Below are 20,960 nucleotides of genomic sequence, written 5' to 3' on the forward strand. Positions count from 1 at the left end.
TGGACCCTCTAAGGACTATTAGCTCCTGGCTGTGGTGGACTACAGCAGGAGAGCAGCAACTCTCAGAGCTCCATGTGAGCTAATGAAACCAGAGGGATGCTGTAGGAGGCCAGACTGTGAGAGTTTGTGTTTGACAAGAATGGTGCGTGGAGAAAAGATGAATTACGGTTTAAATTCCCAAAAGAAAGGTGCAGTGCACGTGAAGGGTTTATGCGTGATTTCCCGTGGAGATCTGATAGCTGTCGTCTGTAGCTGCGTTTCCATTCAACTGTCACATTTTAGCAAACGTCGCAAATTAGGTGCATTTCCATCAACTGGTTTGGAGCGAATAAACTCTGCTACAGCGTATACTTGATACTTCAAAATGTGCATAACATCAGTTGATGCAACATGGTTAATAGTAGTGAAAAGGTTCTTGTATCTAGTCTTTAGAGGCGCAAACTGTAATTTTTGATAATGCAAATTGGCAGACGGGTTACAAATTCAAGGAAAAACCTGCATACATGTGTCTGAGACACAGTCAGAGTCCTCCATACAGGACACCCAGACAATGGATCCATGCTTCTGTTGGAAACAGTAATAAAAACACTTGAATATGTCTTGTAGTGTAATCATATGGCTGGTTAATCCAGCAGAGAAAAACAGAGCACTGTTCTTTTAATTAACCCGACTCAGCACAAACTCTCCGGGCGTTTACCTGACGTGTCCAAACTGACAGAGGCAAAAACCAAACAGGCTTTAACGTGGTGCACTCTGTATATAGATTACATTCAAACACGGAGACAAACGCAGAGTGAATTACTGTCAAACACCTTCAAAGTCATTTTCAGTGATGGGTGGAAATGGGAGGAGGAGAGAGTAAAGCCGGAGAGGGTGACAGAGAAATAAGAAGTGCGCAAAAGACAAAAGTGAACAAAAACAAAATGAGAGAAATCGGAAGAAACCGCCGCGGGGAGGACGACGTCCTGCTGCAACGTCCTCTCTGGAGGAGAAGACGTCCTGCTGCAACGTCCTCTCTGGAAGAGACCACGGCAAAGTGCTGAGACACACTTTCTCTCATCTAGTACAAGAACAAGTGGCTCGGTGTGTCAGGCTGATATGAATCAAAAAGGACCACTGCCAAAGATCTACAGTGGATACACCCCCACACCCCCCACCAGCTTCACTCACCACTAACACAAGCAGGCTTTCATCCATATGCAGATTTACTTCCTCTTAAAAGGCAAAACTGTTGGAACAACACCCAGTAACTTGGCGGGGGGTCAGATTGTTGACATAAATGAAAGTGATATCAATAATAGTGACGATAAAGATCAATTTTAAAATGCCTGAAAATCCTAAAATAGAGAAATGTTAAAAATAAATGTGGACTTTTTCTATTTTAATACCAGATTAGAAGTGCATTAACAGTTACTTTGACTGACAGCGTGATGATAACGCAGCTTCTTCTGGCATGAAAATCATTCCGCTCCTATTTATCACAGAAGTAACCCACCTGCTGAGAAGTCACAGGTCAAATGAGCAATGTGATTAGAGATGCTGTCGACGAAAGACACCTCAACAGTTCATCATTACAACAAGGAAAACTGAGGCTAATATAAAGAAAGAAAACAATTGAAGAAAGCGTTGGAGAACGTCGTCTGGTGTAGATCTTCAGAGATCTTCAGAGAGCTGTGAAAAGTTCATCTCAACAGAACTTTACTTCACTTCAGGTGACGGGCTGTTAAACCGTTTTCTGCACCTCCACAGCTTTGTATGTAAATATGCACTTCCTCCCTGCATCTTCCCCGGGCTGCATTTCACACGCAGCATTTCCCAAACACAGATGGTACAACGCTCAGATGATGCTCTGACTCATGCAATAAATCTGTGAAGACTTGAGTTGTCTGATACAGAAATGTCTCAATCTTGAGGTCAACAAAAATCCTCACACCTACCAACCAACTGTTTGACTTCTACCAGCATGCTCTCCCCCCACCCCCGAGCCAGCACCCCCGGCTCATAGGAGTATGTGTCATCACACGTAGGATCAAAACTACTCTGTTCACCGCAGCCCTGCAGGGAAAGGCACATAAAACATGGATGGCACTTCAGCCCCATCACGTCCTCCACCCAGACAGGGTAACAGATGCCTTTTCATTCTGCGGGAAGGACTTGGAAAATACTGCCGTATATCAAACGCCTGCACTCCTCATCTCTCTCTGTGGTGAGTTATGGTAAAAAGAAAGATTAAGCCATGCTCTGGCTTACCAACTAAAATTAAGGCTAAGCTGAGCTAAACCTCACACTGCACTCGAGATAACCACCCTCCCGCCCAACTCGACTTAAGAAAAGACATAGTTGTTAATGGCTAAGAAAAGTCGTTTTAATCTGAACTTCCAGTGCTATAAAACTGAACAGCTTTATAATCATTAAAGAAGAGACCGAGGGGGGGAGGGTGTAAGATGACGATCAAAGACAAATGAACAGCTTTCCTTTTCCCATCTCTTCCTCATCTGCAAGTCTTTTCAGCGGGCTCGATTCCCTCTTACTGAATTTGTTGTTTTACAGCTTTGTTGCCTCCTCCTCCTCCTTCTCTCGATTTCCCACCAAAGCCACAGGAATTGATTTGCAAATGTGCATTCAAAGTTAAATTGGCAGCAGTGAGGGAGGCAGGCTGGAGAGCTCTCTGCAGCCTCCTACTCTTTGACCCTGTGGGGACAACAAAACCAGGCACTTGCATGAGAATACAAAGTACCGGCCATAAAGAGACGACCTCCTTAATTGAGCCTGTGTTGATGCTAAGCATCTAAATGGGCAGGGTCAACTTTGCAAAAGGAAATTGGGTGTTTTCATGGTGTCTCTCTTGGGGCCGTGAACACATTCATGAGTAGGGAATGCTTCTTTCTGCTCTTCCTTTAGAAGAGGGGATTGAGGAAATTGTGAAAAAGATCCACGGCACTCCCACGGCAGCTCCAAAAGAAATGCCCCTGTGGCCTCTTCGCGCTGGCGGAGCAGCTGAAATGAGTTTTGGCTAGATGTTTGGGCAAGTTGACAAGGTGGAAGCAGCTTGCTGCAGATAGAGAGCAAACAGTGGCGTCTTCTCTGGTCCAACAGGAACAGACAGTCGAGCCCAACGGACCAATTTTACACAAAAAGTTACTCATGGTAAAACATGGCTGAGAGGCTCGGGAGTCCATTAAGCTTTGATTCAGTTCCAAATACAGAAACAACTCTGAGGGGACGGCAGAACATCAATAAAGCATAAATAAATAAACATTAAATAAACTGTCTGTGACTTTGAAATGTACTCTGCTCAAGTTCCTGCAGCACATTGTGGTATTAATAATCATGTCTTGGCTTCTGAAAAACATGAAATGTCCACATTGATTGTGCGGGGGACGGTTCGGCTAAACTATTCTCATATTTAAACATTCAGAGAACTTTGAATGCAACTCAGAGAAGCCTTCCAAACAAAAAGCAGTCCTGAGGACTTAAATACAACCAGTCCAGAAACCTTCACGTTATCACAAACCCTGCCAACAGTTGTCAGTTTGAGTTCCAGTAACAAGCATCGATTTTCACCACCGAGGGGTGTTCTTTCTTTTTGGATAGGGCTTTGAATGAACAGCAGAACGGCAACTGCATGTGGCGACTAGACTCCCACTGTTCACTCCATTTTGCTGTAAGTGTTCTATGTGATGTGAGCGAGAAGAGACAAGAGGAAGTAGAGGAGAAAATGCCGGAGCGAGGGCAGTGAGGAGATGCTTCACAGGAGAGCAGACAGAAGAAACGTTTGAATCACAGTTTGTATGAAACAGGGCTGATGATTTCTTATCACTAATTATCAGTCCATTAAGGCGCAGCAGTGTATGAGCTCTCTCTCCTTCATGTTAGGGAGGAAACCTTGGAGCGGCTCCAGTACGGCACACCACTGGTTTGGTTGCGGGTGGCCAAACACAGCTGCAGGGAAATGCAGTTGGTTTCCTGTCCCACAGCAGCATAGTTCCAGATTAGCTCCTATTAGATCTGTGACCGCTTACACACACATACACACAGGCTGACTGCTATCTGCTCCTATCCGTCTGACCACATATTTATCACATAAGGCCCTCTGAGGGAGGAAAGGGTCCAGACGGGGACTTCCTGAGGCCAGAACTCAAAAGACAAACAACTGAGGTACTGTAAAAAAAAAAAAAATAACCCGTTTGAGTTTAAGTTTAATTAACAGTTTACATGCAAAGATGAACTGACAGGCTGCTCTGTCCTTCTCGGGTTAGTGCTAGTTGGATGAATCTGAAAGTGTGCTTGTACTAAATATGACGTTTCATTTGGTGATTTTTCATTCTGGCTGGCACTGTAAGGAGACTGCATTATGATACCATAATATGAATGAATCATAAACGAACACTGCGTAGTGAATGTAGTAGTGAAAGATCCTTTATTTATGAGTGTGATAACAACCATGAAAGAGGAAAGTGGAGAAATGCACTCTCCGCACGTTGTTGAGGAGATTCGGAGGAGCGTTGGTTCTGAAGTATAATTAAGACATGAGGCGGAGAAACGGGAGATGGATTCAAATCCAGCTGCCGATCACAGAGTTGCACTTAAGAGATAACAAGTAGAGGACTCTAATTGCCTCGTCACCCCAAGTCACATTTCCTTAATAAGCATTTCCCTTCAGGACGTCATACATAACCGTCAATCATCAAACTGCTGCTACAGAGAACAAATAGCCAAAGAGGCTCTCTGGAGCTGCCTGCTATCCCCGACTCACTTTCTGTGTATCAACACCGCCATCACGAAATAACAAGTACCCAGCAACTGTCACTTCTCGAAAAGAGCCGTCCCCGTCAGCTCTAAAGCCAGCCATTAAATAATCGACAGCGGCTGTCAAAATCCCCCCGCCGCAGCATCGCCTTGATACACCGCTGCTGAAAATGATCCATTATCAGTTGGCTCTTTCCCCAACACCAAGCTCCAGAGTGCCACACTCTCACAAATATATCCTACCCGCCCACAAAGTCACGGCGCTGACAGCTGTAGCTATATACCCGCGGGCTTTCCTTTTGCTCTGAGTTCTGTTGTGCTCCAAACGGCACGCCGGAAAAGTCTGTAGACAAGAAAACCTGGGTGAACACGAAGATTTGACCGACTGTCTGCCGGTCACACGTGATGGAAACCACGAGCTCACTAAAGACTCTAAAGGTCAGGATGTTAGCATTGTGTGAAGACAAAACCACGACATCGTCAGGATCATCGTGCCATTTATGCTACTAATTTAATCATTCTCCAAATCTGAATATTACAGGCCCCCTCTCTTTTCAATCCTATGTTTGTCCCCGTCTCTTAGATTCATTCACTGAAACACCTCTAAACCAGTGAGACTGGGTCGGGTGTGGAAAGAAGACCTTGTGGATGTGTCCCATATTTGTGGGCACAGAGGATGCAGCGGAGGAAGACGCCTCTCTGGAGACGAGGCTGCATGTCAATGTTTATTTCAGTCCCTTTAATCCTTCGCCAGATAAATAAAAAAAGGCATGAGTATTAGTTTCTGGTAGAGAATCACACGCCAAGTTCACAACAGAGGAGCGAATTAGTCAGTTTACTTTCCTGGAAGTTAAAAGTAAAATCAAAAGTTTAACATTAAAATGCTGTTGCACTTGTTATTTTGTTATTTTCACTAGGGATGTATGCACTACGCCTCGTATGTGGGACTCCCCAGCCTGCCGTGTGGCGCTCACACCCTCCAGCTGGCTGTTAACGAGGGTCTTTAGCCACAGAGAAGTACTCGTATCGGTACTCGGTATCGATGAGTACCCAAATGTAAGTACTTGTACTTGTACTCGGTCTGAAAGTGGTATTGTCGCAGCTCTAATTTTCCCTCTTCTAAAGTCACCAGAATGCAGAAAACAAAGACCCCCAGACCCCCAGTTTAGCTTTCAAGTGCAAGTACGGTTCATGACTGACAGTCAGATGGCAGCAGCCCTCGGTTGGTCTATTTCAGTATTATGACCAGCAACAGAGAGGTCCGCCTCCTGAAACCACTGGAACTAATGCTGGGGGCCATCCATCTGTCTGCAGCCTGAGGTGGGGAGCTCAGGCGGTTATTGTGTCGGGCCCCTCAGGCGGTCGCACTCGAGACCTTTAAGGAGAGGGAATAGCTGACTCGTCCTGTCAGCACACACTGCTAAATACAGTTCCTGTTCAGTTTCTTCCCTTTCCATCGGGTGAGGATTGTGGCCCTCTGTGGTAGGAATGTGCTGGCTAGATATTAAATAATGCCTCTTCACTACACCTTTCCTACAACCCTCTTTAGTTCCCTATTTGTGTGTTTGTTTGCAGCCCTGCGGTTACATTTGGAAAGAGGAAGTGACCAGGCTTGTTTTCATTTACTCCAGTCAAATGCACAAATAGCTTGTTAATAATGCATCATGAGGCGGCGTCAAGCTGTTGTGTAATGAATATTTGGGACTGTGAAATTCTATTATCCTGGGTGTACATAATGAGCGGCTGCACAATGACAAGCAAACCGGAATACAGCTCAACCCCAGCTTTTTGATTACTTATTCCTCATTTCTAAATTGAGCCAGGAGCTGTGTAAGAAAGCCGGAAATAAGCAACGAGGCTTCAAACGTGGATTCCAGCGTTTGATTAACACTGCTGATTCTGGGATGACAGGGAAAAGGGACGTTTAGTTCCTTGCCCTGCCTTTTCCCTGTTATTATTCAGTGAGCGTAAATTAGGATTCACTTGAACCTTCAACGATTTTCAGGAACTCAATGTATCATACCGAAGCTGGCCGAGCTATCGACGGCTAATTGATCTGTAGAGAACAGATGGGCGGGCAGGTGGGGGAGGAGGAAGGTACACTGAGTGTGTGTTGCTTTTCAAAAATGACTACAAAGCTTTCTGTCTCCTTTTTTTTTTTTCTCTTCAGACATGTTGTCAATATGCCAACAGCAAAACCCTGAGCTCCTGTATGTTGCCTTGCTGCGCTGTTATGACCGTTATCCAGTTATACTGGTACGTGTCCACAGGGCGCTTTTTATCACCAGGGATCGCCTCACTTCCCAGCATTGGACGCTTTAAGAGCTGCCACTATAGACACAGAGCACCTGATTGGACGACATGGCGGCTCGTTTGGAAACCGAAATGCGTTTCTGAAAACATTTTATACGAGAAATAATCCGTGCAGTTGATGAATCCGTCTTTATTTTTGATCGGCAACATTTAGTTTAAAAGTTTCACGGGAGTTTCCAGAGGTGGCGAGTCGCGTCGGACGCCTCTGATTTGCATAAAGTAGCCTCTAGACCTCAACTTTATGTAAATGAGGAGCGGGTGACGTGACAGTCCGTCTCTCGAATTGCACCGCCACGCTACCAGAATGCATTGAACAGCTGCTTACATAGACAATGAATGGGAAGCGTGGAAAGGACGGAGCCTGTGGACATTACAAGTCAGTCATATCAGCAATGTGTTAATAACTACAAGTCTGAGACTGTTGAGTAAAACTCTCTAAAATAGGCGATAGACTCCTTCCTATTGAGAGTACGCCGTGCCGTTGCTCTGGCCTTTGTGAGTTTTTTTTGCTTCTGTGTCACGTTCAACGTTACGGACGCTCCGGCCAGCACCAGAAGCCGGGTTAATAAACAGTAGAGAATATACGTATTCAGTCTCTCTTTCAAACTGTCAAACCAGAGCTGGTGGTTGTTGGAACAGTGGAACGACTAACGGAGACGGTTTTGATGAGATTTATTTTGTTTCTGTCCAGTTTGAATGAAGTGTGTTTGACGACGATCGGTGAGGTGAAGTGACTGTCGTCGTCCGACTGGAGTCTCTTTGAGGAGAGCAGATTAATTGTATGTTTTGCACATTAAATAAATTATAATAATTGAAACAGCATTGCACCAGAAAAGGGGTTTAAGATTATTGCATCCGCCCGGGTGTCATGTTTCGGAGCTGGAACCGATAAATACCCGTAACTACTGCAGAGTCATTTGTCCCGGGAATGAATGCTGATTGTAACCTGTCCCTCTGAAGACAAAGACCAGATGTTAGAGGGTTAATTGTCCGCTGGGAAGGGGGCTTAACAATGCCATACAAGCGTAAACTGTGCCTGTAAAATAAACTAGATGTGGGTAAGCCCTGTGTAATGTGGGTAATTACTTCACGTTATGGGCTTCCAACTGATGACCTGAGCAGTAAGATCACAATAGTGTAATATGTAATCAAACAGATACGTTCCTCACTGGCCTCTAGTGATATACAGACATGCAGATAGTTTTGGTTTAATATCTCCAGGTTTTGACTCATCGTTTAAATAATATTTCAAGCAAAAAGATGCCAAACATTTCCAGGTTCTAGCTCCTCAGACGTTGAGAATTTACGGCGGTAAACTTTAGGGTTTTGGACTGCCGGTCAGAAAAAACATATGAGGCGTCACATTCGTCTGTGGAAAATGGAAATGGGCACGTCCTTGTGGCATGTTGTAGATAAAACAATGAATTGGTAAATGGAGGAAAATAACAGACAGATTAATGATAATCTTTACCGGCAGCGTTACTCCACAGAACTGCCTGTCAGCCCCTCTACCAAAGAGATCGTCCCCGGTGGAGCCGGTGATTATCAGAGGAACGGGGACATTGTTTCTGGAGAGAAATGCTGCTGTTCACCTCCATTGTATTCAGCAGATTTCTCAAAGCCAAACAAAAAACCTTCACGGCGAGATATCTCTACGGTTTAGAGAGGAGATCTGTTCATCTCTTCTCTGTAATGTGGCTGACTTTAACTGGCTGTTTTTAGGATAAATGTGATATGTGCATCCCAAGAGTAAAGAGCCATACTATTACTGGAATGTCTGTCACAGATTCAATCCCAGCAAACAGCTCTATAACTCCTGTCAAACTGTCCTTGACCAATCCATTAAAGGCCTCCCAGACTCCTCCACTGGAAGTCACCGTGGCTGACGGCACGTCTTAAATGCCACAAGTGAAAACGCATAACTGCCAGTCACCGCAGAAAAGGACTGTGAACAATGAGACGTCTTGTTAATTGTGCTATTTCAGCTGCATTACACACCCACCGCACTTCCCTCCCTCCAGGAAACGGAGTTGTACGCTCTGACGGTAATTGCAGTGTGGGTATTTGGCTCGGACTATTTGATCTGGTTACTGGTCATGTTTGGGGACAGTCATGAGACAACGAGACAGCTGTCTTCAAGCCCTCCCTCCCAATCACTTCGATGAGAGCAAACACATGGCCCGTTTGACGGAGACGCTGTGTTGACTGATGGTGACAGACTCCAAGTGTCACCTTACCGGCCAAACAGTCTGAAGACCAGACCCCTGAAACACCGAGGGGCCCTTCAGATATGAAAAGGAAAGCAGAGATAGTCAGGCACTTCTTCTTATCATAGTGTATAAAGCTCTTTTTATCACTTTGCATCACATCCATGCTGGTACTGATCTGAAGCTTCCGTTCCCTTTAATCTGAGCAGCTCTGGATAACGGTGTCACAATGTGACACTTATTCAAATGCAAATTTCAACGAATGAAAAAGAAAAAAGTCTTGTGGCTAAAAACAGTTCCAGGCCTTTTGTTAAAAGTCACTGTGTGTTTTGCTGAAGTGAAAATAAGAAGCTTTAATGCAGCCTTTGTAGTCCCAGAGGAGCATCTGGAGTCACTGAAGGAGCACTTTCACAGATGCTGGGTTCATATGCTCCGGGTTCATAGCCAATGTTTACAGCGTTGTAAAGAGGGAGCCTCAGCGGTAGGCCCGTCCCAAAGACACCACGCTGTCACAAACTATAACATCACACAGAACAGTCGGGGGGTTTCTGAGCACAACACAAAGACGTAGGTATGTAGCCTCAATTCACCAGTTATACGTCTGTGATTGATGGAGGGTCTGTGGATCCAGCATCCAGTCACTAGTAAGCAGGTTTCCATTACCCCACAGGTGAGAGTCACACTGTGGCTGACGGTGTTCCTGCAGTGGAGCTTCATCTCCACACAGTTTAGTGCGACAGGAACTAAAACTAAAACTACTGTATGCATATCTCTCAATATAGTCAAACCTACACAACACAGGAGTGCAACCAGTTTAACACTTCACATGCAGCGTCTGGTGAAGGCTTTAATCCAAGATGTATTTTAGTAAAATACTTACTTACTCACATGATTGTCCATATTTAATCATTATCTGTTCAAAATGAACCTTAAAGGGAGATTAGTCAAGTATGTAATACTCTCATTAACATGGGAGTGGACAAATATGCTGCTTTATGCAACCATTTATATAAATCAATTAACTAGGGATGCATCCGACTGGATGTGGGATGTGCAGTGTTTCAATAATGAGCTGTATGCCTCACTGTGTGGAAGAGACTGGGATCATTATTTATGTGTAAGGAAACATCAGGCTTGACTTAAACATCGCTTTCTTACCGTTTTAAATACAAATATTGATTTAAATTTACTGAATTGATTAGCAACAACAGCTGTCAGTGTGTCAGTGTGCTGACTTGACTATGACTTGCCCCTAAACTGCATGTGATTATCATAAAGTGGGCATGTCTGTAAAGGGGAGACTCGTGGGTACCCATAGAACCCATTTACATTCACTGATCTGGAGGTCAGAGGTCAAGGGACCCCTTTGAACATGGACATGACAGTGTTTCCTCATTTGGTGTGTTATTGAGCTTTAAACGTGTGGGAATCAAACCCCCAACTCTGCCTCCTCCCTTACAGTACAGTGCATCAGTAACTGTCTGCATCCTGCTGTTTCTGATCCATTGTGCCGAGGACGTGTCTCCTCCTCTAATGGGCCTAATAATAGAGATAAATGAGCATCACAACAAAGTCAGATTTCAGTGGGGAGCAGATGCTGGTGTGAAGCCAACGTCCCTTGGGCAAGACACCCAGTAAGAGCTGCACATGGGCTACTACTCTGCTGTCTGCGGCTTTAAGTGGCCTTTTAAATGACATCATCCTGGGGGGATTACTCACTTTTGCCCAAATACTGACATGTGTGCTATGCAAGGGTGTTTTCCTGCATGGATCACTGGTAGAAGGAGGAACTGTGCATGTTATGTGGGACCCTTTAGAGCCCTGGACAATAAGAGAGAGATAAAGATACAGAGTGAATAGGTGAACATAGTGTGTGCAGTCCGTCAATGAACAAATGTAATATGTGCATATGTGCAGTCTATAAAGTGGTATATAGGATGTATAGTGTAAAGTGCGCCAGTGGTTAGAGCCCAAGATGGTTGCAGATAGTGCACGTTTAAAGGTAGATAGTGCATGTTTAAAGGTAGATAGTGCATGTTTAAAGGTAGATAGTTTAAAGGTAGATAGTGCATGCTTAAAGGTAGATAGTGAATGTATAAAGGTAGATAGTGCATGTATAAAGGTAGATAGTGCACGTTTAAAAGGCAGATAGTGAATGTATAAAGGCAGATAGTGCACGTTTAAAGGTAGATAGTAAATGTATAAAGGCAGATAGTGCATGTTTAAAGGTAGATAGTGAATGTATAAAGGTAGATAGTGCATGTTTAAAGGCAGATAGTGCATGTTTAAAGGTAGATAGTGAATGTATAAAGGTAGATAGTGCATGTTTAAAGGCAGATAGTGCATGTTTAAAGGTAGATAGTGCATGTTTAAAGGTAGATAGTGAATGTATAAAGGTAGATAGTGAATGTTTAAAGGTAGATAGTGCATGTTTAAAGGTAGATAGTGAATGTATAAAGGTAGATAGTGCACGTTTAAAGGTAGATAGTTAATGTATAAAGGTAGATAGTGCACGTTTAAAGGTAGATAGTGCATGTTTAAAGGCAGATAGTGCATGTTTAAAGGCAGATAGTGCATGTTTAAAGGCAGATAGTGCACGTTTAAAGGCAGATAGTGCACGTTTAAAGGTAGATAGTTAATGTATAAAGGTAGATAGTGCACGTTTAAAGGCAGATAGTGCATGTTTAAAGGCAGATAGTGCATGTTTAAAGGCAGATAGTGCATGTTTAAAGGCAGATAGTGCACGTTTAAAGGCAGATAGTGCACGTTTAAAGGTAGATAGTGCATGTGTAAAGTTCTTAAAGTCTAAATAGTTGTCATATGGGGGTCATCCTTGGTTGTGGAGCCTGATGGCTACCAGCCTGATATGGATCATAGCCTATAAGCTCCATCTGTGCAAACATAACCCCAAAAAAAAAAAAAACAGCCAATTTCAACTCACCATATGCCAAAGTTCTGAGAGCAAATAAAACCAGTAGAGGAACCAAAGTGTGGCTGTACTCCATCATCCACTCAGGTGTTTCATCCACTCAGGTGTTTCAGGTGTTTCATAGGTAGTTGATGATATATATCCAAACAGATGTCCAGTCTATGGGACGGAACCAGCAGCAAACTCCATCTCAGGAAATTAATTAGAAGTTAAAAATAACAAATCCTCATCACGGATCTGTCCAGAGAGAGAACCGGTCCGGTACCGGAGAAGGTACCGGAGAACCTGAAGTGATGGAGCCCAGAGAGGAGGACTCTTCAGCGGGTTAAACACACAGCAGCAGCTCCATCTCCGTCTCCATGTCCGCTGTTACTACACAGCCTCATCAGCCTCCTCACACAACAGCACAGCGCTCCTCCTGCAGCCACAACACGCACTGGAGACGCGCACTGCACCTACAGCAGCACGCACACAGCTTCCTGTCCGGCTTTCACAATAAAACTAGGATTTATCAACGTGTTGCATTGCTTTTTCTTTTCTTTTGTATTATATTTTTATTTAAGAAAAATAATATTTCTCCCACTGCCTAGACAAAATAACTTATAATAATATATCCACACAGGGAATGAGAGTCCAAAATTAAGTAATAAGATTTAAAAAAAAAAGAAAAGATAAGTACAAAAAAATAAAAAATATAATAATGTAAATAACCAAAAGCAAAAATAAATAAATACATTTTAAAAAAAAATAAAACAATGCAAATAACCTAAAGCAAAAAAAAAAAAAAAAAAAAAAATGACGTAAATAACATAAGGAAAAAATAAATAAAACAAAAAATAAAATAAATAAAGAATAAAAAAAAAAAATAATAATAAAAAAATAAGGAATTAAAAAAAAGAAAGGAATTAATGAAATAAAACATACATACAGATGAATTAAAGCTGCAGTAGGCAGTATGTTTTTTGGCATCATTGGGCAAAAATCCCATAATAACCTTTCAGCATATTGTAATTCAAGTGTTCTGAGAGATAACTAGATTTCTGCTCCTCCTCATGGCTCTGTTTTCAGGATTTAAAAAATCTAGCCCGTGACGGGAGACTTTGACCAATCACAGGTCATTTCAGAAATAGAGCTAAACCGTGCACTACAAGATGATTCTGAGAACATCTGAGGAGAGAAATAGGCATTAACGTAACAGAATATTGATTCATATTTGATCAGCGCTGCCTAGTTTGACCGTTTGGTCAGATGGACAGCAGACCTCAGATCAGCTCTTACTGCTTGTTTTCCTCCGGTCTGTGAAATCTTGCAGATGCCGTTATGAGCACCGGAGGACACATGATATTTTTCATGTTACCTGTTTCATGAACTACTGTCACTATAAAAAATAACTTTTTTTAATCATATTTGCTCCAATCTCCCTACTTCAGCTTTAATTTTACATTTTGCATAAGAAAACACACGTATACATATCTGAGTTCCACTTCAACAAAATATTTCTATATATATGAAAGAGAGCGATGATGAGATGATTTTATTTTGAAGGCACACTCACCAAGCTTCCGGTTTGCTCTTGGTTGATTCTGTGTGACTTCACCATCCCAACACCCCTCTCTTAAAGGGCCAGTGCACTCGACCAAAACTGGTCAGGCATCTTTATCAAGATTATCCTTTAACTTTCTGACATGAACATTAAAAAATGTTAACAACAATTTAAACTCAAAATAAGATATAGGGTGAGTTGCCGTAAACTATTGATATTTAATGTCTTTCTAATATCTGCAAATTTCACCAGTGTGGGACTAATGAAGGAAAATCTTATTTTATATTATGCCTAAATGCTTCAGAGCTACTATAGTCTTTATTCATTATTATTTATAGTGTTATTGATTGTTTGATGTTGTTCGATTCTCCATATAACATCCACACATAAGCCTTGGTTTTGTAATAGCAATAACATTGTAAGTGGTAGAAGGTAGAATGACTCAACATGGGATCATTGCACATTTAGAGTGTTTCCTACATTAATTGTGGTGATTTTTAGGCCTTTTAACAGACGTCTCATTGTCCCACCTTAGAAAATAAACATTTGTCCTAGCAAACTATGCATTAGAGCACTTATATGTCTACCATTTCTTTTATGAGTGTGATATCTGCATTTTCTTTTTTGCTGTTGCACTGTATTCTCTCATTTGGAGCTTAACCACATACTTTGTATGCTGCTGTATTATGTTATCTATTCCAATTAGGCCACATGCAGCCCCTTTATGGTTAATTTGTGTTGAATTGTCACCTGTAGGTCATATTGGATTAGACGTTCACTTCTCTTAAATGCTGCAAAAGTGTTCCATCTTCAAGAGGTAATGCATGACGGGACAAACCTATTACCATCATCAAAGGCTAGAGCGGCATTTTGTATCTATCTGAATATTAATATTTTCATACTAACCCTGTCACAACATAACATAGCCTAACTATAAGGTTTCCAGGGAATGTGAAAGGTATCCACTGTAAAGGCCTTTAGAAGTCGACTTGGATTAAATCTATTTAGAAATTTAATTGAAGTCGCACCATTTAATTCAGTGCAAATGTCAAACATTTATCTCAAAGCTGCCATCTATAACCACAGAGGCATAAGTTATGTTGGCAGTAGTATGAATCCAAATGCAAATTTGTCTTACATGTGAAAGACCTTTGATCGTGCCGACTGTGGTGCTATGTATACAAATCAGGCAATGGAAATGACTCAGGCACTGAGAGATACAAACAAGCCCCACACACCACTGCAAAATGTCACTATTTATCTGAGCACAGGCTTTGCCTGCACTTGATGGAAAGCGAAAAGCAATATTACATGTGCCAGGAGATACGGCGAGCTGCAGCCAATGAGACTTGACATACCGAGAGCTGCGGTTCTGCAATGAAGCAATACGGAATGATTGGCTGGAGTGCTGTTGAGCTGAATAAATATTAGGGGTCAGACGGACCTAGTAAACACACAGCTCTTGACATTTATAGAAATGCATTGGATGGTGGGATGCATCAAGCAGCGCATACTAAAATGAGATTTTACACATTCTGTCACACACAGCTTCTGACTTTAGGTGGAAAAGAAATAATTCCACATCAGTAAAGTCACAGAGCGTGTTGTAGACGGCTTTTTGGGAGAGAACCAAGCGGTGCTTAAACGCCCTGCTACTTCTTTCATGTTTTATGCATGTACATGTTTAATTTAATTGCAGAAACTGATTAATTGAGCATCGCTGTGTGATTGAATAAAACATGATGAGGCCCTCCACTAAATGCATTTCCGTTCGCCTGTGACTGATGCTACTGTGGTGTCTTCGTCAAACATTTTGGCGTAGCTGTCAGTGGAATCAAGCACTCCATGAATTTAGACTAATTATCCCCATTAGGTACTGAATTAGACCGACAGCCCATCAGTGGGGTTCGGTGCTGGGCTGCACATTTGCAGCTGAGCCATAGATCATAGAATTATGCCCTCTCTCTCCACACACACACAAAGGCTTGGTTTTATGAGGTTATTCTTATTCATTTGAATGTATTGTAAAGGCCTTCACAGTCAGTCATTAAAACGTTTCCTGGCAGCTCTATGAAAAGACAACCTCCTCTATGATCTAGCCACTGTAATTAATCTGAAAGGTTCGGGCGGTCAGTGAGTTTTCATTTCCTTGGATCATCTTTTATACATCAATGTCTGAAGTAAAATGCTGGAATTTACAATCCAGCTTGGCTATCCTATATCAGGGGAGTCGCACGTTTTTGCTGAAACTGTTTGAAAGCTTTACCAGCTGATAAATGCATTACATTAATACAACTAATTACCACAGAGACAGCTGATATTTAACGTGAATATAGTACGTTTATAGCAAAAACTTGTGTTCTTTTCATAATGTATTGGGCAACTGATCATAATTAAACTAATGACTTTACGGGAATTGAGACTGTGATGTATGTCTGACTGTTTATTTTGGCCGAGCGTGCCGCCACAGCGAGCTGTTTCATCACTCCACACCGTTTAGAGTTGATTAAATGCTTCCATAAAAAGAAAGAGCAATATCAAGAGTCCTCTTTTTTTTCCTCAGAAATCAAATTCAATTGCCACAGAGACCAAATGAGCAGCTCCTGAAACTTATTACACACATCTCACTTAGCATGCCAGCTCCAAAAAATGATTAAAGAAAACTCCAGTGATGGCAAAAGTGTTATTAATTTAAGATGAGACAGTCCTGGGTTTGTGCAGCTGAATAGTGGCTTTGTTGTTATCTGATGCTTCTCTTGCAGAAGCCTCACTATTGCTTAAGGAAGCTCTGGATAAAAAAAGGCTAACTCTTGAGAAGGTGTATTTTTATTTGCTTGATCCTTTTCCTTTTAGCAGCGTGCACAGGTCAGACCTGTAGCTCCATGATTCATGGACTGTCCAGCACAGCAATATTCCCTGTCCAGGGACACCTATAGATGTGAATCCCCTCCTCACCTCGGAGGATGGAATAATACGTTTAAAGCAGCGCTGCATAGAAAATAACAACAACAATATATACATCTACAATATCTTCTTAATAGAATTGCCTCATATGAGCGATGTTGTGTGGAAAATGAGGGCATATAGTGCTAAAGAAGCCTGAACATAAATCAGCAACCATATAATGTAAATCCACGGTGTAAAGAGGGAATGTGGATACTGCTATAAAATAGCCTCAAATCTCAAAAATACAATGGTCATCTTGTCTACTGGAGGAAGGCGAACAAGCTTCTTTTGTCCGTTTGAAATGACCGTTCAGCTCACAAGGAAACAGCCAACATCTTTTACCAGAACCGCTTCCTTCCCGGGTATAAATCACTTTTTATCATGTGTGAACAACAGTGACAGCAGCTCTGATACATACTATTAAAGATGTGATTTTTGCATGCTTACAATTACAGCTGATAAAGTTGAGGAGGGGGAAAAAGTCCCTCTGATACGTGCGCTGTCTTGAAGCAGAAAATAGCAGTGTATTAAGAAGATAGCATCAACAGCACACTGTGCAGCGAGCAGCCTGCCTAATGCATGTGTCCCTGCTGCAGAGCATCATGGGTAATAACTCATTAGGACTATTGCTTGGAATGTGGGTAGGCTGACCTATTCTTGAGAAACAGGCCCTAGAAATACCATTGAATGCGTATCACCTGTGTCTATAGCCAGCACCCCCCTCATCATTACTAGTAATGAGACCCGTATATGTCTGCACCTTTTCTGACCCATAGCTGGTAATGGGAGGACGGGCCCTTTAAGAGGCTCCCGTGAATGGATTCTATTATAGATTAATTGATTAAGAGGGTGGCGCTCCGAGATGACAATATATCTCTTTATTGATCTGCCTTTCAATGAGATTGGCTGTTACCCAACCTCCCTGAGGGATGGAGAGAGAAATGAGAGGGGGAGAAGGTAAAGCCGGGCTATTTTAGGGAGCAACTCATTTCCTGTTTCTCTTGCTGGCTTCTTGCAGCTTGGATTCAGCTCCACGGTGGAAGGAAATATGAGCGATCCAACCGACTGCATCCAGGCTGGAGTTCTTTTTCACATATATCATCTCCCTGTTTCCTTCACACTCTCTCCTCCGCTCTCATTATATAAGAACCCACCTCTCTAGCTCCCCCCTTCTTCACCGAGACCTCTTTGTCTTTCCTGTTTCTCCATAATGAGGGGCCCTCTATTAATTTTGGGGCTCTGAAGCGAGACGCTCCCTCTGTCTCCCTCCCACCCCCCTCCCTCACCACCACCTCCTCCACGCTCTCTGCAAATCTACAAATTGATATGAGTGTATGAAGACAGAGTGGGCCGGGGCGTCCCCGTCTGTTTGCCACCACACATCATGATGAGAAGGGCAGATTGGAGTGTCAAAGGCGACATTAACCCCTTGTCGATCTACTGGGGTTTAACCATTCAACTGGTTTCATGCGCTGATTGTATTTTGTAATGAGTGGGGATTACATTTGGCACGCACGCCATAAACTGGATCTCTCTGTGAAGATATAGCAGTGGAGAGGGTTGTCAATAATGGAAATGAAAGGGGACCGAATTGGGTGATGAAAACGGTTATTTTGAATGTCGAACCGCAATTTAGCATTTTATGACTTGGCTGTCTTTTGAGTTTGCAAGATGATGAGGGCATGAAGGAATCCTGAATGTGTTTTCATTGGTGCTGAGCCAGAGGAGCTCCAGTACACCCTGGAATACATTACAGTAATGGTGTCACTCTACAGGCTCCCTTAACTGTTCAATTGGGTTTATATCTAATAACACAGATGGCATGTGCTTCACACGGTTTTCTTTTTTAAAACTGTCATTTCTTGACCTTGGGGGGACACACTGCCATCACAGACGAACCACTTCTCATCAGGAGACAAATCCGTCCTCTAAAAGTCTGTAAACACTCTATCTTTGCTAAGATATTTACTGGACCTGGAAGAAAGATGCACTCAAATCTATTCTCTAGGTGTTCTTTATGTATTCAAAACATCGGAGCATTCACATTCTGGTCGTATGTTTTAGCAGCAAAATACTATTTTCCCGTGTGACCCGACGTAGGTTTCTGCATGATAACTGTGCTACATATACAATATATAAATATGTGCATCCTTATAGTCAGTGTATTACATTCAGTAAGTTAGACGGTGGTCAGCGTGCTCCCTGTTTGGAGAAGCAGACAGGAAGCTAAGCGACGTACATCTGTGGACGCCACGTTAGTTCAGATCAGAAAGTCACACAATAACACAAACTAACTAACCGGTCGATGCAGCTGTAGACCAGCTACTCCTGTGTTCTGAGAGGGAAAATGACTGTTTTGTGAATGGAGTCTGGTGGCTTTGAAGAGAGCATAGATAACGTCTTCAGTTCCCCGTCAGAAAGGGCTGTCTGGTGGCGAGGTAAGTGGTGAAGATATTCTAAATATAGCGTACACTGATATTGATTTTTTTAAGGTGGCTAAAATCTGTTTTTCTGCTGCTCCCGTCCACAACACTTTACCTCGAAACTGAAGCCGTTATAACCCTCTGATTAGCTTCCTTTGGTAACCTGCGTCTCTGCTTTTTGCTAACGGCTGAGTGGACATTTCCATTTGAAAAACCCGGAAAAAGAACGCAGACGGACTCGCCATTTAAAACAACCTATGTTCACGTTTACCTCACAAGCAACATCTGGCGATGGCGAGCGTATAATGGGACCGTAGAAGCCATTGAAAGTGTAACTTACAACCTTAAATTTGAATGTCACAATCTCAAACTTACAAGCAAACAGAAGAGAGCAGTGAAGGTCGGTGCAATAATAGTAATCTCTACCCTGATACAGCAGCCGAGATAACACCTTTGTAAAAACGTGTTGATTCAGCGCCTTGGTCATTTTTTGAATCTACAGGTTGTAGTTTCATCGTTTTAAACTGTTGGACACCTTAACAACAAGGTAATATGTATTGCACGGCTGCATGATATTGTACAGGACGTTATTGTGCACACCCCATGTCGTTTCTGGCAGAAGATGTGCATCTTCTTCGAAACAGCCTTGTTCTTCTTGGGCTCCAAGTGGAGTCAGGACGGAGGGTCAGAGTACACAAGCGGCCGCCACGCCGTGCTGCTCTGTAATTTAGCCTCCTCGGCTTCCCCACCCCACAGAGCTCCCATCCTCTCTTTTTCCTCAGAGATGAAATGACTCTTCCAATTCTCCCAGTCTGCTCTGGGGAGGAGGGGAGGAGAGGAGGAGGAGGGGGGGCAGTGGCAGCAATTACAGCCCTCCCTCCCTCCGACACACACACACACACTCTGACAAAGCTGCCGGAGAGCCAGAACAAAATTGTCTCTGCTCCACAGACAAGCTCCTCCAGCTCCATCCCTGCTCTCACCTGGCATTAACAGGCAGCCCTGGCCTTTCACACAAGCTATTATGGTGTGTGACAGGAGCCATTCAAGCCTAGCGGTTATAGGTATCCTGCCTGAGGCGCCTTAAAGAAAAGGCATTGATCAGTCAACATGTTTCCCTGCTGGTGAAGGCATTGTAATTATTTCATTGCATATGCATGCAAAGAGTTTATTCACCTAGAGCCTCGTCATCTAGGACTGCATGCAAAAGCTGTTTTCCTACCGAGCCGGCATGTGACGAGGAAGCCACATGAAATAAAAAGATGAAGATAGCATCTGTGAGATGGAAATCGGAGGGGAGATAGCAGCCCGATAATTCGCCTTGTTTCATCATATCCACTTCCAGGGAGCAATTATCACACACATACACAGATCACACAATGCTATGTTTTCCACATTGATTGCGAACAAAAAAAAATGCCAGAAGCTTCTGTCTGCTGCATTGAATTTGACCTCATCTCATCGGACTCCCCGCTGAGAGGTAAGCTAATATTCTGTTATTACTTTAGCTGTGTTGGATGTAAAATAGCCCATTATATTTCTAGGACGGAGCTGTTGGTGTCTGGCAAATTGGGAAAGGGAAAGTAATTACACTATGAATATACACAGCCGGCTCATTTGTAGTATAGAAAATGGATCTAATAAAGCAAAATAACACTCAGAGCAGAGATGTTCTCATTTTAATAGGAGATGGCAGTAAATAGTGAGACACTGACTGTGCATACATGCAGTCATTTGTTGAAAGACCTTTAAGGTCCCGACACTCCAAGCTGATGGTCGGCCGTCGTTAGGCGTCTGTTGGCCTAGTTTTTGCGATGTGTCCTGCACCGTCGGCTCTAGTCTGCCCGTGT

General features: G+C 42.9%; 2 protein-coding genes across 9 annotated transcripts in view; one reads left to right on the forward strand and one right to left on the reverse strand.

Annotated features, from left to right (window-relative positions):
• Positions 1-20,960, reverse strand: part of robo3 (roundabout, axon guidance receptor, homolog 3 (Drosophila)) — a 159,090-nt gene that overhangs the window by 75,067 nt on the left and 63,063 nt on the right. For 2 of the 8 annotated variants that reach the window (XM_074612056.1, XM_074612055.1), the window contains exon 1: positions 12,211-12,637. The exons of 5 other annotated variants lie outside the window; for them this stretch is intronic. In XM_074612056.1, coding sequence (XP_074468157.1) covers positions 12,211-12,277 — 67 coding nt within the window. In that variant the 5' untranslated portion in view covers positions 12,278-12,637. Of the gene's footprint in view, positions 1-12,210; positions 12,638-20,960 lie in introns of those variants that run through there. One more of the 8 variants, XM_074612057.1, reaches the window with a different exon arrangement.
• Positions 1-20,960, forward strand: part of esama (endothelial cell adhesion molecule a) — a 210,537-nt gene that overhangs the window by 38,984 nt on the left and 150,593 nt on the right. The window lies entirely within an intron of this gene.

Source organism: Sebastes fasciatus, chromosome 16 (assembly GCF_043250625.1).
Source record: "Sebastes fasciatus isolate fSebFas1 chromosome 16, fSebFas1.pri, whole genome shotgun sequence".
NCBI lineage: Eukaryota > Metazoa > Chordata > Actinopteri > Perciformes > Sebastidae > Sebastes > Sebastes fasciatus.